Source organism: Pyricularia grisea (genome assembly GCF_004355905.1).
Source record: "Pyricularia grisea strain NI907 chromosome V map unlocalized Pyricularia_grisea_NI907_Scaffold_6, whole genome shotgun sequence".
Taxonomy (NCBI): domain Eukaryota; kingdom Fungi; phylum Ascomycota; class Sordariomycetes; order Magnaporthales; family Pyriculariaceae; genus Pyricularia; species Pyricularia grisea.
In genome coordinates, this window is record NW_022156719.1 from 3,529,181 (window position 1) to 3,546,976 (window position 17,796).

A 17,796-nucleotide genomic window follows, 5' to 3' on the forward strand; every position below is an offset into this window, starting at 1 on the left:
CTATTCCCTGGCAGTGATCACCCAAGACACTGAGATTTTTTTTTTTTAAAAAAAAAGAAAAAAAAAAGCAAGACCAGCGGTTTTGTACCATGCACATCCCATGTAATCACTCCTCTTCACTGTCGGCATCGCCATCGCTGGCGTCATCATCGCCAGCAACAAACCCGTCAGAGTCATCCGATTCCGGCTCCGAGTCCGAAGCCGGCCACTGCGGCACAGTCCGCTCAGCCAGGCGCTTCAGGAACCCGCTGGCGTCGTCTCCCCGGTATTCCACGCTAATACCTCCCTTCTCCCCGTTATTTGCCACAATGTCGATAAAACCCATCCAGTCGGTCCGGATCCGGCCAATCACAACCTCCCTGAGGTGTGGCAGTTCAGCTAGCCTCTTGAACAGCTGCCCCCACTTGTTCACCTTGTCACTGGCGTCCTGCGTGGTCATCTCGATGCACGAGTTCCAAATGCTAAGGGCTTCTAGGGTGCCCTTGAACTTGCGGAACAGGGCGAGGTAATCTTCAGATCGTAGGCGTACATGGCCAATGTCGAGGCGCTTTAGAGGCGCGGCAAATGTTGTTAAGCCATATTGTATAGGGAGGCCAACCCAGCAGAGGAATGATCGGTGGATATTAAAGTCTGGAGACTTGGGGAAGTTTAGGCGTAGCCACTGAAGGTTCGTAGTGTATGATAGGAAGGTTTGTAGATGGCTTTTGGCCATCCAACGTCTTGCTTCCACGTCCGTCGGGTCTTGGGCAGTGTGAGAGGTAAAACTGTCTCTATTCATGTCGAGGCAGAGGTGAAGCTTCTTCATGCGTTGCAAAGCCGCAATGGTCCGGGCCCGGTTGAACTCAGAGATGGAAAACGCAGTATCTGTAAGCCCCCATTGGTGGTTGCGAATGACTGTTTCAATATCTATTCCTTGGGATCCAATAACTTGGACGACGGTGCTGAAAACGGTGCTTGGCAGGGATAATGCAAAATAGTCGGCACCATGTCCCGGAGTCATGCGCAACTCGAGGCCGGTCGATTGCTCAACCGTGAGCGCGCCGTAGCTTGAGAATTCACCCCGATCTCGAGTGCGGGTCTGGCTCCTGAAATCACGAATGTCGATAACTTGGAGAGATGGTAGATTTTGGACTGCCGTAGCCAACATGTCCCGGGCTGTGCCACTGCTTAGAAACGCCCTTTGGGCACATAAACCCATGAGATATTCCACTTTCTGATCTTCGGATTGCGCAAAGTCTGCGAAGCCACTCTGAAAAAAATCGAGGGCCAAGACGAGGTGTTTGATCTCTTTCCCAAATTGCGGGTGAAGTGATATGTCAATTAGAGCCTGTAGACTAGGCTCGGTGAACATGAACTGCTTCTTGGAGAAGAATTCGCGCATAAACGGTTTGAATATGGCTGCTTCGTATCTTTTGTTTGTGAGTCGCAGGTTGCCGAGATCTGTGGTGCTGAGCTGCCGCGAGATCTGGCAAAGGATCTCAGTCGGCATGTCAGAAAGTTTGCGCATCTTGGAGGTGAGCTAGAGGACAAGATTGGGTTGGGAGTGATTTGGCAAGCAAGATTGAATTGAAAATTAGGGAGTTGACGATCGATCGTTTATCTACTACCTAGGTAGGTACCTAGGTGCCTAAGGTAGGTACCAGGTTTGGAAACTGAAATAAAGCTGAAATTCGAATTAAGGAAACTGCTTTCAAGATCTTACAAACAGCTTCAGCTTCGCGCTGGAGCGCGTTTGGTTTGGCATTCCCTAATTCGGAGGCTGCTGCCTATTTGGGAGGGGGCGTCACGTCATCACGTGGGTAAGGCTAGCGGTCGGGTGCGATGCAGGCTCGTGTACGACCTTGACCTTGTTTTGCATTGCCTTTCCAAAGTGTAAAGTACTTTTAAACCAAATTCCACCAATCTGGCGCGAATATCGAGAATTTACGTATTGTAGCTTATCGGTTTTAAATACATCTCTCTCATAATATTCTGAGTCTTATTTACGGCCACCTTATTTTAGCGCCGAGCCCGAGCTAAGTACTTATTGGGGCATTGAAAGTGAATAAGTAGGTAGATAGGTTGAGAGATATGTGGCTACCCAAAAACAACGGAATGTTTGGTAGGTTAGCAAAGAATTTTGGTACGAAATTACACATTAACTCTGGTTTCCTTCCGTTAACCTTTGATGATAAGACACGGCGATCTTGCATCCGGGAACAAAAAATACTAGGATCGCAATTGCAAATGGTGGCAGAGAACATCGGATGCGCAACTATTTTTAGATTTTGACTGCTGTTCTCCAGCAGCCCAACCCGAGTGGCTTGGTCAATCCCCCCCGAGGCTTGTTGTTGCTCACGCACGTCCCTTGCATACTTGGCAGCTATGGCCCTGAAACTTTTAAATCCGGTCTTTTTTTATGCCCTGGCGAAACCAATGTAACCAGAGTGGACAAACATGGAGTCGCTCACCTAGGTGTGTCTACGGATGTGTTTTGTAACGGCCAACATAGTGGAATGGATCTGACCTAGGGGTAAGCAAAAATATACAACACGCTCGGGTAATTGTGTGCTTGCACGAGTCGAGTATTCGTTTCGATGCACATATGGCTCCAGTCGCACCCAAATGCTGTTATGATATGGTTGCAAATCAGCGCACTAGCCCATCCCCATAGGGCTCGAATTAGTGGATAACGGGGTAAGTTAATAGTAAGCAAGCCTTTATTGGTGGTCGCCGTGCTAGTCAGGGTGGTTTGGTTGATTCCTCCTGGACTCTTGGCGGTTTTGCGACAGAGAAAAATTGCATCGCATTCAAGTGGGATTCAGCAGCCTGGGGCTGTGCTTTGCTAACACACCATCTCCGAATCCAAAATCTTTGTTATATTTTTATAGGATATCTACAATAGGAGAGCATCTAAGGATTGGGATTGGAAAAATCAAAGAAAATTGAATCGCCAGATCAATTCTACGTATCCTATTCTAGAACTCATGAGCATTGTCAAGTCAGTCCTACCCTAGACTAGACTAGACCTAAAGGTGAATCATTTCGCTACACAGTCGAATAATTCTCCAGAAGTATCATCGCTACCAAATTGCAACAGGACCGAACCAACATACACAAATGTGCTGCAACAGTACCCGGGAAAAGTCTCAAATAGGTAGGACCTGCAATTCTCAAGGATGGAATTGGATGGCATACCACTGTCGTTGGTGTTAGTTTTGACCGCAGGCAAGTGGCAGAGCAATCCCCCAAGCGGGTGCCTGCTTGCCTCAGCCTCATGCCTGTCTGTTCAAGCAAATAACCCCTGTCAACCCTTGACCAGGGTCTCGATTGGGGACTTGGAGTTGCTACTGTCTGATGCTCGCTTACACCCGTATCGAATGATACCTACCCCCTTGAAGAGCCGAAAGAAGGGTCTTCCAACGCCAGGATTGCACAGATTTCAAATCTCGTCTTGTCAGATAAATATCATGGACCGTGCCGCCCCATGATGGCGGAGAAATATGGGCAGGATGTCTTGAGTACTCTGCGCCACCGTCATCACTCAATTTTTATCAGCTCTGTTTTCCGTCCAGGGCTTCGTTTTTGAAATCATAGCCTTTACGTTTGTCAAGGCCTCTGCTCGGCCCACTCCGGTCTTGTCATTCCCCGAGTCTCTTCACAGAGAGCCACAAACATGAAGCTCTCGGTCCTATTGGCCTCTGCCGCCGCGGCTCTGGTCGTTGGCACGGCTGTTCCTGCACAGGATGTTCAGGTTATGCGCAGAGACCCTATCTACGACGGCCCCATCCCGGTGAGGGAGCTCGTCAGGAGGAATCACTTGGTACCTATCGAGAGGCGTTCAGATCTCATCGAACGTAGGGCTCTCAAGAACAAGACCTACGCCTTGGACTGGCAGAAGCAAAATGCCACCCTCTTCTCAGCGTAAGTAGCTCTGAATCCAAGTCACGACTCTGTTGGTAATGACGCACTAACACCCATCAAAGAGAATGGCAAGGGTCTTCACCCAGGATACCGGTAGCCCCTATCCCTGTGCCCATCTCTCAAGCCGTCAGCGGCGGATTCAGCCTGACCATGCAGTGCGCCGACTGCAAGACGTACGGCAACATCGTAGCGGCGCTAGACGACAGCTTCACGGATGGTGATGGCGTCCAATATCTCTTGACCTTCAACAATGTTGGCGCCTACATGGACCTGTCGCTGTTTGCAAGCGGCTCGGGCACTTACACCATCGGCCTCGGCACAGCCTTTGGCCCTTCCACCAACGTCACAGGAAAGGTTTTGTCGGCCAACTTTGGAATCTCAATGGACCTGATCCTGCAGGTGACTGGCAAGGTTCAGGCCAATGGTGGCTTCCAAATTTCAATCCCAGATGGTGAACAAGTTGGCTTTGAAGCCGATTTTGATTTCAACCCAACGAAACGGGATGCATTCAACCTGACCGGCCAAGTTCGCACAGCGTATGTAGTTATGACTGCTCAACACCTTCCCTTTCTTCCCAAAGCAACCCGTACTAACAGTCTTTAGACCACGAGTCAACTTCTCCCTCCTCCCCCTCGCAACCTCGGACTCTTCGGTAAATATCACCGCCGCCCTGCGCATGAAAGTGAACGCCGGCATGAGCGGGACGTTTGGCCCGGACGACTTCCCCGGCCAGATAACCCTCGAAGCCGCCGTGGGCGCGCAACTGACCGTAGTCGAGGCCAAGCTCGGCTCCGTGGTGGGCGGGTCGTCGTCGACGTGCAAGAACGCGCTCTTCATCGATGTAGACTCCAACGGCGGCGCCTTTGCCCGTGCCGGCGGCTCCATCGGCACCCTCTCCTTTGAGAAGGGACCGTCCGCAACCACCACCTTCTTCGCCGCCGGCACGACAATCTGCATGGGCGAAAACAAACCCACCCCTCGGTTCATCGCCACCACGCCCGAGGTCAGAGACGGCGGCGCGGGCGCGGCGTGCCCCACCACGGCCCGCGTCACCGAGTCGACGACCGTGTCGTCCGTCTACACGCTGACGACGTGCGCCGTGCCCGAGATCAACTGCCCGCCGCGGTTCGAGCAGACCGTGGTGGCGACGCACGTCGAGACCATCAGCACCATAAAATGCCCCGGCGTCACGACGCTCCCGGCGCTGCAGACGCAACCCCCGACCGTCGCCCCCGTCGCGCCCACCGGCACCCCCGTCAACCTGACCCAGGTGCCGAGCCCGCAGGTGGCCACCGTCCCGGCGTATGCCAACTTTACGCTCCCGGCCAACGCGACCGCCGTCACGGGCGCGTTTGTCGCCGTCACGCCGCCGCCAGAGTCCCAAGGTGGGGGCGACAGCAAGGGCCCGGGCGACAAGAAGAATTCCGGATTCGTGTTGGAGGCTCCCGGGTTGTGGAGCACCACGGCTGCGATGTTGGCTGTGGGTTTTATAATGGCTTTGTTATGATCTGATTTTCTTTTCTTTGTGTTTTTGTCATGCCGTCCTTTCTCTTTCTTCTTGTTTCTTTCGTACATTCCAAGTCAGAGCATCTGTACCAGGCAGATTTCTTGCGTGCCTGGAGCACGGCGTTTGGGTGAATACCTATGTTTGATACCACTATATCGATTTATTGCAGCTTTCCCTAAAAAGAAATAGACAGGCAAAAGTTATTTCTTATTCCAGGTTATCGTACCCACCTAATTTACAAAAGTCCAATCTCCTGCCCCCTTTTTCTCGACAATTACCATTGAGAGGCAAAAAAAAAAACGCTACTCCAACTCAACTTCATCCATGTTTCTGATAAACATAGTGAACCAAGCCACACCATTAATATGCGCGCCGATGCTCGCCTTCTCGTTCACGGTGTGGATCCCGTCCATAAAGTCGTCCGTGGATTCGAGTTCAAACGCCGGCATGTACCGGAAGATGTGCTTGGTCACGTCCCAGTAGTACCTCGTGTCCGTGTTGCCCGTCATGAGCGATGGCGCAACGACCAGCTCCTCGCCGTACAGCGCCCGGGTAGTGCCCGAAAGCACCGCGTACGGCGTGATGCCATCAACCGAAGTGGGTGTGACGGGCGCCGGCTCGAGCGGTGCGCGGCGCACTCGCAGCGTGATGGACGACGGTTCCTCTTCATCATTGTCCGGCTCGTCCACGTTGCCCGTCGGCACGTGCGAAAAGGCGTTGAGCGTGAGATTGTGGCGTGCAGCCACCTTGCCGGCCAGGTGCTTGAGGCGGTCGCGAACCTGCGCCGTCGTCTCACCGACGTTGATGCGGTAGTTGATCCGCAGGGCCGTACGCTCCGGCAGCGCGTTGACCTTGACGCCGCCGTGGATGATGTCGGGCGCAAACGATGTCGTGAAGAGGAACTTCGTCCCGGCGCCGGCCTTGGCGGCCTCCTCGGCCAAGGGGTCTTTACGACAGTGGCCTCTGCCATCGCCGCGCTTGCCGAGAAGCTTGCTGAGACCCTTGGGGAAATCCTCGGCGTGGTCGTTCCCGCATTGAAGGAGGCTGAGATAGGGGTTCTCGTCGCTCAGGCGTGGCGAGTACGGGTTGTCCTCGAGCGCCACGATGAGCTGGGACATGACGCCGATGCCGTTGTGCGGAAGAGGGATGCTAGAGTGGCCGCCGGGCATGCGCACCACGACGTCTACGTCCATGTACCCCTTCTCGGCGACGCCAGGGAGTGCAAATGTGGTACCCCATGTCTTTGTCATGCCCGCTCCTTCGTCGACCAGGATGGCGATTCCATCTTTGCCGTACCGTGACAAGATCTCTGGCGCCAGGTGGCCTGCACCGCGAGCACCGGAAATTTCCTCGTCAAAGCCAAACGAGAGCAGGACCGTACGACGCGGAGAGAAGCCTGCCTCAAGCAGCGCCTCAACGGCAGAAAGGATGCCAATCAGCGTGTTCTTGCAGTCCATAGAACCACGGCCCCAAACGTAGTGACCATCGAAGTGCCCGCTGAAGGGCGGGTGCGTCCATGAACTAACGGTCTCGTTGGCAACGGGGACGACGTCGTAGTGGGCCATGAGCAAGGTCGGCTTCAGGGACTTTTCGGACCCCTGCCAGGTGTACAGGAGCCCATGCGTGTTGATCTTGTCCAGGACCAACTTCTCGTGCACAAGCGGGAAAGTCTTGGCCAGATACTCCACAAACGGCGGCATGACATTCCATCGGGGGTCGGCCGAGACATCCTCGCTCAGGTCATCATACGACACGGTCGGGATGCGAACGGCGCCCGAGAGACGAGCTGCGCTGACGTCCTTGAAGACAGACGACTTGAGATAGACATCCATCTCATCCAGCTTTGTGGTGCTGGCATTAGGCCGCAGAGGCGCGACCTGCGCGCATTGCGGTTGTTTCTGGATCGGGTTGCGGCCTGCCAAGAGAGAACCGCTGCCGCAGTGCGTCCACGCCATCAAGGCGAGACTGGTTAAAAGAGCCGAGGCTGCCCATCGTCTGCGACGGCGTTGTTTCTTCTCGATTGCCGAGCCCGACTGTTTAATGTTTGGCAGGGGCAATTCCTGCTCACGCAAGCGTGTTTTTTCTTCCATGATAGATGATATGGATAATTGACAGAGCGATTACCTTGTTGACAAAAAGTGTCTGTCGTGCATGAACGGACAAACTGGAGCTGCGTCAACCGTTGGCCTAAGCTTTAAGCTTTAGCTAAGATTCCCAAGGTACGCTAGTAATGATAGCAAGGTGTCGCGCACGCACGTCATTGGTGGGCGGGGGAAATAAACGAGTTTGGACTTTGAGTATCCGACCCGAGATCGGTCTCAAAGTTGAACTGAAGCGGGGCGTCAACTTTGCGCTCCGAAATAATGGAGTAGATAGCCGTCGTCGGGGTGGTATCATTTGATCATTGCATCAACGTTATCAGTAGACTTTATCGATATGTACTATGGGACGCGTACGGTGCCTTGGGCATGCATGCCTAATGCGTGACTTTGCTAGACGGTTGCCTAGAAAATCCCGAATTAAGAAGCTGGATTGCTATTTAACGTGGCAACATAGGTAAGTCAATTAGGCAACCGACAACAATTTGTGAGAGAACAGCTCCTCGACGCGTCAGATATATCAGTCCAGTGTATGCGCGTTCATTCCTTAGTTGAGCATGTAGACTATTATTTCAGGCTAGTACAAGGTGGGAGGTAAACCCTGTAATACTGCCTAGATCTCTACCCAGTAGGTAAGCATGTAGGCCACCTGGATAGAATTCGAGCTTTCCCGATGGGCCGGGACCACCGTGTCCGATATCCCTGAGGGTTTGTTTGTATATAAGCTACATATCGTCAAATGGTGCCTGTATTTCTGGGCTTGGATTCCCCAAAGCACCAAAAATCTCACCTTACGCCACCAACTCTGCGGCGACCATGACAACTTCTACGGCCGCATTCACCATCCAGCCTGCGACGCCGACTGAGGTGCCGACCCTGGTTGAAATATTTGATGCAGCCTTCCGTAGTGAGGCTTCGGAAAGGCTGTTCCCTCGCAAACCAGATGTCAAGGAATTTTGGGAGGCTACCTTCACCGGCTTCCTCAATCCAAAGCCTGACACGCCGCAATCGCGCATTTTCACTGCGAAAGACGAGGCTGGTGGGTGCCATGAAATACTTTCTGTTTCTTTCCCATGAATTGAAATATCTAATATGAACCAGGGAACCTCGTGGGGATGGTGCTATGGTGGATCGTGCTGCCTGGGGGGATTAACCCTTGGTTGGATCGAGTCACTGAGTTGCCGCCATCCGTAACCCGAGAAATGATTGTCGAATGGGCTGAGCCGCAGGTTCAGAACAACCACAAGTACATGGGAGAGATCGCCCACATATGTAAGTGCATTCCGTAAATTCTGCAGCCCTTTTCTATTGGGATTGAACGAGTGGGTGGCCCTTGGGTAGAATCGCATGGGGCATGTTCTTACAACTTGTCGTGTCCCAGTTCTCGACACTTTGGCAGTCCGCGATACTTGCAGGGGTAAGGGACTGGGAGAAAAATTGGTACGCGCAGTGACAAAAGAAGCCGACGAATTGGGATATCCAACATACCTAGACGCGACGGTAAAGGCCATCTCGCTTTATGAGCGCTGTGGGTTTATCGGCCAGCCTAAAGGCGAAAGCAGGTCAGTTCCCATGGTAAGGCCAAGCAAGACGGAGTCGGCACAATGAAGTTAGGATAGCAAGGTGTTCGCGCACATTTCCAGATATTGACACTCGAGAAGTACGATTGAAAGATGTCGTACATGATAATGAGATAATTACCTATGAATAATATTTGATGCACCCCTCAATCGCAACCTTGAGACGGCTGAAGCTTAAACAAGCTGTAAGGGGATCGATCGATTGCAGTAACAAGCCCATCCTGACCTCACCGCCTTATGCGGGCATTGGCAGAAAATTGTCCCGCCGCCAAAAGTTCGGAGCGCGCATTGACTCTGGGTCAGCGGTTGGAAAGTTGCAACCATTTCAACCCGTCCCTAGAGCCACCTCTCCAGCTCAACATGTACGAGCTGATTGAAGCCAATGCTTGGGTGGCATTGAGGCTACCTTCAGATAGCATCAAAGTCCTTCAAGTAACACCAAACACGTATGCCTTGCAAGCCCTCTGCAAAACAACGCCTACACCCAAGCAGTGCTACTCGGGATGAAGCTGACTTGAATCGCAATTAGAACTATATCTCTGGGAAAATATGGCTCATTCCCAAGCAATCTAATCATCGAGAGGCCATATCACGTCACTTACGAACTTGAAGACAAGCGACCCGATGAATCCTTTCACCGAATACGTATCGTCCCGCACACAGAGCTGTACGCAGATACGGTGGCTGAGGAAGCTGCCGGCGTCGATGCCGAGTCTGGTACACCTCTGCTTGCCGAAGAAGATGTTGAATACACCGTTGTCGATACGGGCAAGGACGAGGTGGTCGCGCGATCTACTCAGGAGTTCATAGACGAGGATGCGCGGCAAACTCTTACCATGGAGGAGATCGAGGCACTAAAGCGTGAGGGTGCTGGTGCTGGCAAGGAACTCATCACGAAGCTCATGCTACGTCACACGGCTCTGGACCTCAAGACTCAGTTTTCTCTGTCCAAGTACAAGCTTTTAAAAACGCGCAAGTACATTCGGCGCTTCACAGTCTTGCCGTACGACCCCATCCAGATGGGTCAATATCTACTTGAGGACAAGGACGCAGGTAACAAGATCATGGAGATGCGCGACGAAATGGCCGCGCTGCTGGCATGCTGGGCAAATGTTCATTATGGTGGACCTGGCGACGATACCCCTGGATCTATTGATACGACTGATCCTGTGGATCTCCCGGCGGATTATGACCAGACGGTACGACAGAGGTGGGAACAGGGCGAAAAGCAAACATTGCCAGAAGCTGGTCGGTGGCTGGTCGTGGATGACACAGGCGGTCTGCTTGTCGCTTCTCTTGCCGAGAAAATGGGCATCTTGTACCCCAAGAAGGGCGATGAGACAAGCGCCGAGGCTGCTGAAAAGCCGACGCCAAACGGTAATCAGGATTCTTTGTCAGAAGACAAGATGGAGATTGATACCACCAATAATGGGGTGATTTCCTCAGAAAATGGCCAGACAGAATCCTCCGTCGATGCGACAGGAGAAACAGCCACGGAAAATGGAGCTTCAACAGCAAAGGCCAACAAGCCCATACGTCCAAAACTAAAACGGCCACACGACTTTCAGGTGCCTTTCTCCACATCGAATACCATCACACTTGTACATCAAAACTCACAAGCCAATCTTTCGTACCTACGACAATATGGATATGATGTTACGAACCCGAACCATCCGCCACACCCCCTCCTACCACATCTACTTACCTTGACATGGCTTCAACTCATATACCCCGAAGCCGATACGACTTATTCAACGCCACCACCCATAGTCTCGGCCGAGGACATGGCTACGTGGAAAGCCAACAGGCGCGGAAACTATCACCGCAAGCGCAGAAGATGGGCGCGAATCCGCCATATAGTCGAGACTGCCCGTGGCGGTAACTTTTCCGGTCTAGTCGTTGCCAGCTCCATGGATCCAGTCTCAATCCTGCGACATACGCTTCCACTACTGGCCGGCGGAGCCCCTGTGGCCGTCTATTCGCCAACCCTGGAGCCCCTGACGAGGTTGGCAGACTGCTATAGTGTAGCAAGGAGAGGTGCCTGGATGTCATGCGCCGATGAGGATGAGAAGCAGGAACCAGAAGGTGGCGCCGAGACTTCGGCCTCTGCAACGCCTGGGCCGGCCAAGCTGGTGCGCAAGGAGGGTACAGAAGAATTTCCAGTCAACCCAACGCTGCTCCTAGGTGTCAGCATACAGACGAGCCGGGTGCGCAAGTGGCAGGTGTTACCGAACCGAACGCATCCATTGATGACATCGCGGGGTGGCGCTGAAGGTTATGTTTTGACGGGCTGGCGTGCTGTACCTGCCGAGGGCAAGGTAGAGGCGAGGGGAAAATTCGTGAAGAAGCAAAAGAGAGAAGCCTAGTACGCGGGGATTTTTCCGTTTGACCAGCCTAATTTGCATTAGATACCCCTCATGGATGTTCCTGCAAACATGCTAAATTCAAAACATGGTGAATGTCATGTAAGGGTACACAGATGGGCCAACCTGGAATTATGCATTCCGTTTATGCTGATTGTTTGCAATATTTACAGCGCTCAGACCATCATTCCCAATCCTGGATACTTTTGTCTTCGGTCAATGTTCATTAGGAGGAATCGCTCAGCGATCACAGGCACACCGCATTGCTTGAGGCTCCAGTCCCAATTCAGAGTGATTTCCCCATGAACTTGCGCTTCGTAAAGCTCAACCACCACTTGCTCGGCTTTCCGTCACCACCTTCCTCGTACACTCGTGCCAATAATCTAATTGCCAACTCCTGCCTGCATTGCGCCATGTATTGACGTAGCAACTCAGCGTCTTGTCTGTCGCGGGGTGCTTCGTACATCTTTCAATCGACAGTCAGTAAATTACCCCCACAGATGCTAGGCATCCATAAACTAGCAAACTAGCTCACCTGGTTCAGCGGAAATCCTGGGTCGCCAGGGATGGCAAAGTTGTTGTCGAGCGCTAGGTTCTGAACATCTTTGGTCGCGTCGCGCACGCCGGCGGTCGGCTTGATCTTTGTCAAGCACTCGCTCACAAACAAGATGCCATATATCAAGACCCTGTCTGCAGGGCCCTGAATCTCAAAGTTGCGGAAGAAGGTGTTTGCGCGAAAGAGCAGCAGCACCTCGTCCAGGATGTCGTAGCTCTCGCTGTCGGGCTCGGGCGCGTCGTTGAGCGGTACGGGAGGGTTCGGGTAGGGGAGCGTGTAGGCCGGGCCGCGAGTCTTGGTACGCAGCGGCAGCAGCGGGAAGTTGCCGACCAGGCGCGGCGAGGGGTCGCCGTTGAAGACGGAGTTGTAGGCCTGAATTTGGCGCGGGTTGGGAGTTAGCTTGAGAACACTTGGGATGGTCCAGGCACACGAGAGTTGCCGTTGTTTTTTTTTTCAATTTTGTTTCAGCAAAAATCAATTGAGCAGCTACTTACGGGCATCGTGAGCTTGGATGAGCTTTGGATCCCGTCCGACAATTACCAAGTTGCTGCTGCTCCGGAAGCTATATCACGGTTCGGAGCCGGGTTGTGTCGTTGCGCACTGCCCCGTCATCCTGTCCTAGGTGGGGGTACTGACGTCTCCAAGTGGGGCCGTTCAGAAGCTGCTTACCTAAGGCCATCCAACTCTTACCTTGAATTCCAGGCTTCAAAATTTAGAAGGTCAATTGAGTCAGGTGCTGCTGCCTCAATGGATAAACCTAGCCGAGGTGGCTGACGTGGCTTGGGCATTACCGGATACCTTCGGCACAGTGAGCAAGATTCACCAACGACACAGTGTCACTCAGGTGACTTGGAGACATTTTCGCGTTTGGTACTCTCGATCTTGGCCCCTCTCTCGCCATTCTCCCACATTGTGGCAGTGTAATTAACTTGTTCCAAGAAAAGGAACGTGTGGCGACACGTATTGTTTGGGCCAATTTCCCACCGCCGCTTCCCATTATCCCTCGTGTCACCCGGGAATGAGTGCATCCGTCCAAGTTCAAAAAGGCGAACACACCCCCGCCCACTTGTCACGTTTGTTCGCGTTCAGTCCAATCTCCCCTCCCGTTTTTCTTGTTCATTTATAGAGAAAAGTCGCGATAGCAACGCGACAATCAACACCGGGACGATTACTCCACACTCACAAACTCACATAAACAAGTTTTCTTGTGATTTGATATTGTTTACGCCTCATCAAAGCCTCAAGTTCTTTCAACTGAGTCTGATCGCCAGTGCTCAAGCCACAACAAGCATCTCCAGTTGATCATCTTGGAGACGCTCGTTCGCGGGGACCCGCCAGTTATTAGGGTTGTCGCAATCAGCAAACAGCATACCGAAATTGGTGAGCTTGGATTTCCCTTAGTCGCATCATTGGTGAATCACTCCCCTGCCATTCCATTGCTTTTTAGCTGTCAAATGCCCAACCCTGGTCGCCCTAGTACTTTACTGCCCTACCTACCACCTCCAGTGCCACTCAAACCCCTCTCATTGCGACCGACGCATCGATTCAGCCTTCTTGGCCAGACAGAACCTGCGTCGCAAAAGTTTTTTTTTTTTTTTTTTTTTTTTTTTTTTTTCAACACTAAGGTATCTATACCAAAAGCCTCATCGATTCACTGGATTCATTAGTTTCTCATTCATGTGGCGCTTGAATTATCCCCCACCTAAAAATTGAGCGCGTCATGACAGCTTTGCCTCCTGCAGGTCATACATAGCCAGCCCATGACCACATTGCAACCCTCCGTCCACCCCACCATGCCCAATTCCCTGTCGTCAGCCAAGCTGGGTGCCCAAATCACCCAGACCCCTGTCAACACAACGCGTTGCGCGACATCCGCCCATGTTTAACCCGCCCGGTTCATCACGTCTTCGCGGTTACTAACACTGTCATTCAATAGTTTTTTGAGGTTGGCAAGGGTCGCCTATCTGAATAACATACAGCTCAAAAGATGTCAGAAGCAACAAGAGGCAGCCAGTCGGTTGCGCAAGATGACCTCGAGTCACCAGCGCCAACAGCCGCGTCAAAAGCAACAAGACGCGCAGGGCGCCGACTGAAGACTGCTCCCATTCAACCTGAGCCAGGTTCATTATATGATATAATGCACACTCACTCTGGAACTGGACTTTATGTCCTGCCAATTCTTTGGACAGATCTCCACACCAAGTCACTCAATGTTCAGTTCCAAGACCAAGGACGCGTCAACTACCCAGCGCCCGTGGTAAACGATGACTTACCGCCATCACCGCCACCTGAGCCGTGCGACGCAGCTAGGAATTTATGCTACGAGATTAGCACGTTCGCAGACAAAACGTCTACGCCATCAGCGAAAATGCGCGCTTTGAAGCGCTTTATGAGTGGCTTCTTCCCAGGCATGCCTTGTAAGGCCAAAACTGGGGTAGAGATGGAATTGCATTTTGGGACGAGGTTTTATCGGAAAGCCGTCAAACTCCCCATGATATGGAAAAGGGGAGACTCGCGGTCACACTCGTTTGACTCGGCCGCCACGCGCCCGATGTCTTCGTCTCCAATGTCAAACTTGAGTGATGCCAGCCTCAGTGACGACGAGGAAGCTAGTGGCAGCAAGATCCAAAGACGGTGTGAGCGCAGCGCGCCATTACTTGCATATGTGGATCGGGATCACCTCTCATATGTTCGGAAAAGCCTGTTCCGGGTATCGCCAGGTCCTTTGGACGGCGATTATCAAAACTCGCCTGTTTTGAGCCTGCAGCAATTGCGCTCAAAGGCGCTCGTGCCTGCCGATCGCGACCAGGATGCTCACCTGGTGGCAATTTTTATTGCAATGGCACAGCAAAGATTTTACAACAAGAAGAATGGACGCCGACGCTTCAAGCTGTCCACGAACGAGCCCACGTCGTCTGGTTCGACTGATCAGTCGTCTCATCCGTCCGATGAAGCCATTTATGATGTTGAAGTGCGTGTTTTCACTTTTGACGCGGTGGAAAATGACTTCATTGTCTACACTGGAACTATCGGTGCAGATTTCCTTGAAGGTTTTGCAGATCCGGCCAGGACTCTTCACAGGCAGCCATACGGAGCCTCGTCGATGCGCATTGCTTACACGCGTGTGCCCATTTGGCCTTTTTATGGCCTCAAAGAGCGACTCGGTAAGGCTTTGGGATCTGAAGTGACGGGCGCACGCTTCGTGGGCCCTGGTTACGATACCTATCGCAGTGACGAAGAGCTGGCATCGCACCAAGCGGAGTTGGCTAGGGCACAGATTGACTCTGAACGCATCCTCCTTGCCAATGAAGCAGTGTTGCGCAGAGAAAAAGAACAAAGCTTGCAGGAGTTACTTGAGAGAAGCTTCGGGCAACAAGGTACGAAGAGGAATTGGGATGCGCCAGATACCGGGGTTCCAACCGATATCACACCCCCAGCCTCAGCACCCAAAAGAAGACGAGGGAGAAGAACGAGTGGGATTGTCGAGGTATGGTGACCTGTTGAAGATGATGTCGATGAAGGTGATGAGACTAAGGTGGTGTTGCGTAGGGTGCTGGGCCTTACGACTTCATCGCGGCTCCGTCCTCCGACTTTATGTCGGATGATGAACCGTCAGACGATGAGCGTGTGTGAGAGACATGCCGGTTACGGAGTTTATATACTTGTTTTCACCTTGGCGACTTGGGGTTTTTACAGATGGCATTGGGCAAACAGTGCTGGGCATTGCATACATTATGACTGATGATCTACTTTTTGAGTTGGCTTCCGGAGCGGCGTTTTGGTATTATTAACATGGGAAGGTGCTTGAAAGGGACATTAGTGTGAATTTTGGCCTCCGATATATAGCTCCGAAGGCGGCGTTTTGGACAGGAGCATGTTTTGCTCATCTTTTTTGCATTGTTACCCAGCATCGATCGCTTTCCTAGATCTGATAACCTGGTAAATATCGGAATGCTAACAGTCGCACATACGGCTCCTGTTGGCAGGACCAATTTGAAACATAAGGGACAGGAGAGTTCGGCGTCCAGCTGCCACTTGATAGCGTACTGAGACATGCTCATACAGTCCTGTGATACCGCCCGTTGCAGTGTTCGTAGTCTTGCCGTTTATGGGACTGCTGATAAATTAAAACAAAAATAAGAAAGCTTGTTTCTTCCTCATTACCACTAAACGGATCAAAGCCGTGTGATATATAACGTGGCCCGAAATAAATGAAGCGGCCGAACCCAGAGTCTCTCGATTGGGGAGCCGGCGGGCTTTTATTGGTCAAAGAAGCTTGCAGCTAATATAGGGATAAAGACGTTTACCGTCACTCTCAGCGATGCATAATTAGCCGGGCAGCTTCTTCTGCACCCGTGGGTGTATGCAGGAGACTCTCCCACATTTGAAGTCGTAGCCCGAGGTGATTGGATTCGTGGGCATAGGGACCGGAGGAAAGTCTTCGGGTCTGGTGGGACTTTGGCATGTCTCTTCGACGTGACTGCTGTCGTGGATCTGGCCCCTTCTATGGACGCCACAATGACATGGTATCCGGTGGAGTGGGTGTCTTAATACTGGGGTTGCTGCCACAGTTTAGCTTGGATGAGAGGGGAGGAGCAAGTCAGCGAACTTGGGAACTGTATATAGAAAGCTGGGATTAGATCAATGAGGGCCTGGAATCGAGCTTACTTCCCCTCCGACCCTCTACTACTCTAGGTACATCACATGAAAGAAAACATTATACAGCCTCCTAGAACTTGGAGCTTTCCGCACAAACAACCTGGTCTTCAAGCTGAACGACTACAATATGTCTCCAAAACCCCGCGCGATCCTGGTCGCTGCGACCCTGCTGGCCCTGACAGCCGCCGCACCCAGCACGATGCAGCTCATGCCGAGGAGCTACACCCGCTCGTGTCAGGGCTGCTACCTGAGTGACACCAAGTACCTATTTTGCTACTGCAACGACGCCGGTGGCCGGCGCGTCGGGACCGAGATCGATCTGGATTGGTGCGTCACCAACCAGGGAGGGCGGCTGGTGGCCAAGGCAAAGTGAGTATAACCCTTGACTTTTCTCTTGCTGATGGTTCGGTTTTTGTTTTTTTTTCTTGAGCGCAAAGGTCTTGAACAAAGCTAATAATGAGACTATATACATCCAGTGGCAACTTTTCCAAAAGCTGTAATCATGAGCGTTGGGTAGAGGGCAGCACTAATGTGTTGACCGCGTCCTGTGGTGATGGTAGGGGCGGGGTGAGGGATAGTTCGATCAACCTGGGTGAGTCTTTTGTGTTTTGTGTGAATGTTTGATTGCTCTTTTGGCTGGCATGCGTATGCATTTTTCTTTTTGGCCTAACCGGCTTCTGCCTTGCGCAGATGATTTTATTCACAACAACAACGGCCTCTTGACATGCCATGGGATTCAGGGCGTGGAGGGGCAGGTTCCAGGGGGTCCGGGATGCCCTTATCCCCATACAATTTGCTAGAGGGATTTTCTGATGCCCAGGAGATAGGGGCGAGCGCGGGGCAGACTTTACCGTTGTTTAAGATGGCTGCATGATTGTGCCAGCCGGTGGTGTCTGTTGAGTTTTAGGGGTGTTTGTCGGCTTTTACGAATCTAACACGCCATATATCATTGCCGTGGCTTATGTACTTCAAAGAGCTCTATATCTTGCTATAAGTGCGTCTTTATGCGAGCAAAACACCAGAGTCTCACACTTCTTCTTTATGAGGTGTATAAGCCATGGTGAAGGGAATCAACCAGGAAGTGACGCAGGTGAGTTGAAAGGAGAATTCAAGTAACTGGGTACATGGA

The 17,796-nt window shown here is 52.1% G+C and overlaps 8 protein-coding genes across 8 annotated transcripts; 4 read left to right on the forward strand and 4 right to left on the reverse strand.

The window, feature by feature from the left end:
* Positions 1-106: 106 nt before the first annotated feature.
* On the reverse strand, positions 107-1,507 carry PgNI_09038 (uncharacterized protein; the record flags this gene model as incomplete). The annotated part of the gene is made up of 1 exon (XM_031129028.1): positions 107-1,507. The coding sequence occupies one exon, from the start codon at positions 1,505-1,507 to the stop codon at positions 107-109; it is 1,401 nt and encodes a 466-aa protein (XP_030978663.1).
* A 1,454-nt stretch (positions 1,508-2,961) lies between these two features.
* On the forward strand, positions 2,962-7,676 carry PgNI_09039 (uncharacterized protein). The gene is made up of 4 exons (XM_031129029.1): positions 2,962-3,014; positions 3,080-3,903; positions 3,966-4,439; positions 4,507-7,676. Exons 2-4 carry the CDS (start codon positions 3,656-3,658, stop codon positions 5,408-5,410), a joined length of 1,626 nt encoding a protein of 541 aa, XP_030978658.1. The 5' UTR covers positions 2,962-3,014; positions 3,080-3,655; the 3' UTR covers positions 5,411-7,676.
* PgNI_09040 (uncharacterized protein) lies at positions 5,713-7,500 on the reverse strand (the record flags this gene model as incomplete). The annotated part of the gene is made up of 1 exon (XM_031129030.1): positions 5,713-7,500. The coding sequence occupies one exon, from the start codon at positions 7,498-7,500 to the stop codon at positions 5,713-5,715; it is 1,788 nt and encodes a 595-aa protein (XP_030979085.1).
* Positions 7,677-8,211: 535 nt separating the features above from the next.
* Positions 8,212-9,226, reverse strand: PgNI_09042 (uncharacterized protein). Its single transcript, XM_031129032.1, has 2 exons — positions 9,145-9,226; positions 8,212-9,055 (listed from the first exon to the last, which is right to left on the reverse strand). Exon 2 carries the CDS (start codon positions 9,018-9,020, stop codon positions 8,631-8,633), a length of 390 nt encoding a protein of 129 aa, XP_030979086.1. The 5' UTR covers positions 9,021-9,055; positions 9,145-9,226; the 3' UTR covers positions 8,212-8,630.
* PgNI_09041 (uncharacterized protein) lies at positions 8,212-11,524 on the forward strand. The gene is made up of 5 exons (XM_031129031.1): positions 8,212-8,548; positions 8,611-8,781; positions 8,891-9,084; positions 9,444-9,535; positions 9,619-11,524. The coding sequence occupies exons 1-5, from the start codon at positions 8,326-8,328 to the stop codon at positions 11,453-11,455; spliced, it is 2,517 nt and encodes an 838-aa protein (XP_030979380.1). The 5' UTR covers positions 8,212-8,325; the 3' UTR covers positions 11,456-11,524.
* A 45-nt stretch (positions 11,525-11,569) lies between these two features.
* On the reverse strand, positions 11,570-12,581 carry PgNI_09043 (uncharacterized protein). The gene is made up of 3 exons (XM_031129033.1): positions 12,503-12,581; positions 11,988-12,380; positions 11,570-11,918 (listed from the first exon to the last, which is right to left on the reverse strand). The coding sequence occupies exons 1-3, from the start codon at positions 12,506-12,508 to the stop codon at positions 11,739-11,741; spliced, it is 579 nt and encodes a 192-aa protein (XP_030979087.1). The 5' UTR covers positions 12,509-12,581; the 3' UTR covers positions 11,570-11,738.
* A 467-nt stretch (positions 12,582-13,048) lies between these two features.
* On the forward strand, positions 13,049-16,209 carry PgNI_09044 (uncharacterized protein). The gene is made up of 3 exons (XM_031129034.1): positions 13,049-13,388; positions 13,945-15,495; positions 15,558-16,209. Exons 2-3 carry the CDS (start codon positions 13,996-13,998, stop codon positions 15,639-15,641), a joined length of 1,584 nt encoding a protein of 527 aa, XP_030979082.1. The 5' UTR covers positions 13,049-13,388; positions 13,945-13,995; the 3' UTR covers positions 15,642-16,209.
* A 451-nt stretch (positions 16,210-16,660) lies between these two features.
* PgNI_09045 (uncharacterized protein) lies at positions 16,661-17,690 on the forward strand. The gene is made up of 3 exons (XM_031129035.1): positions 16,661-17,036; positions 17,144-17,259; positions 17,358-17,690. The coding sequence occupies exons 1-3, from the start codon at positions 16,795-16,797 to the stop codon at positions 17,465-17,467; spliced, it is 468 nt and encodes a 155-aa protein (XP_030979083.1). The 5' UTR covers positions 16,661-16,794; the 3' UTR covers positions 17,468-17,690.
* The last annotated feature ends 106 nt before the right edge of the window (positions 17,691-17,796 follow it).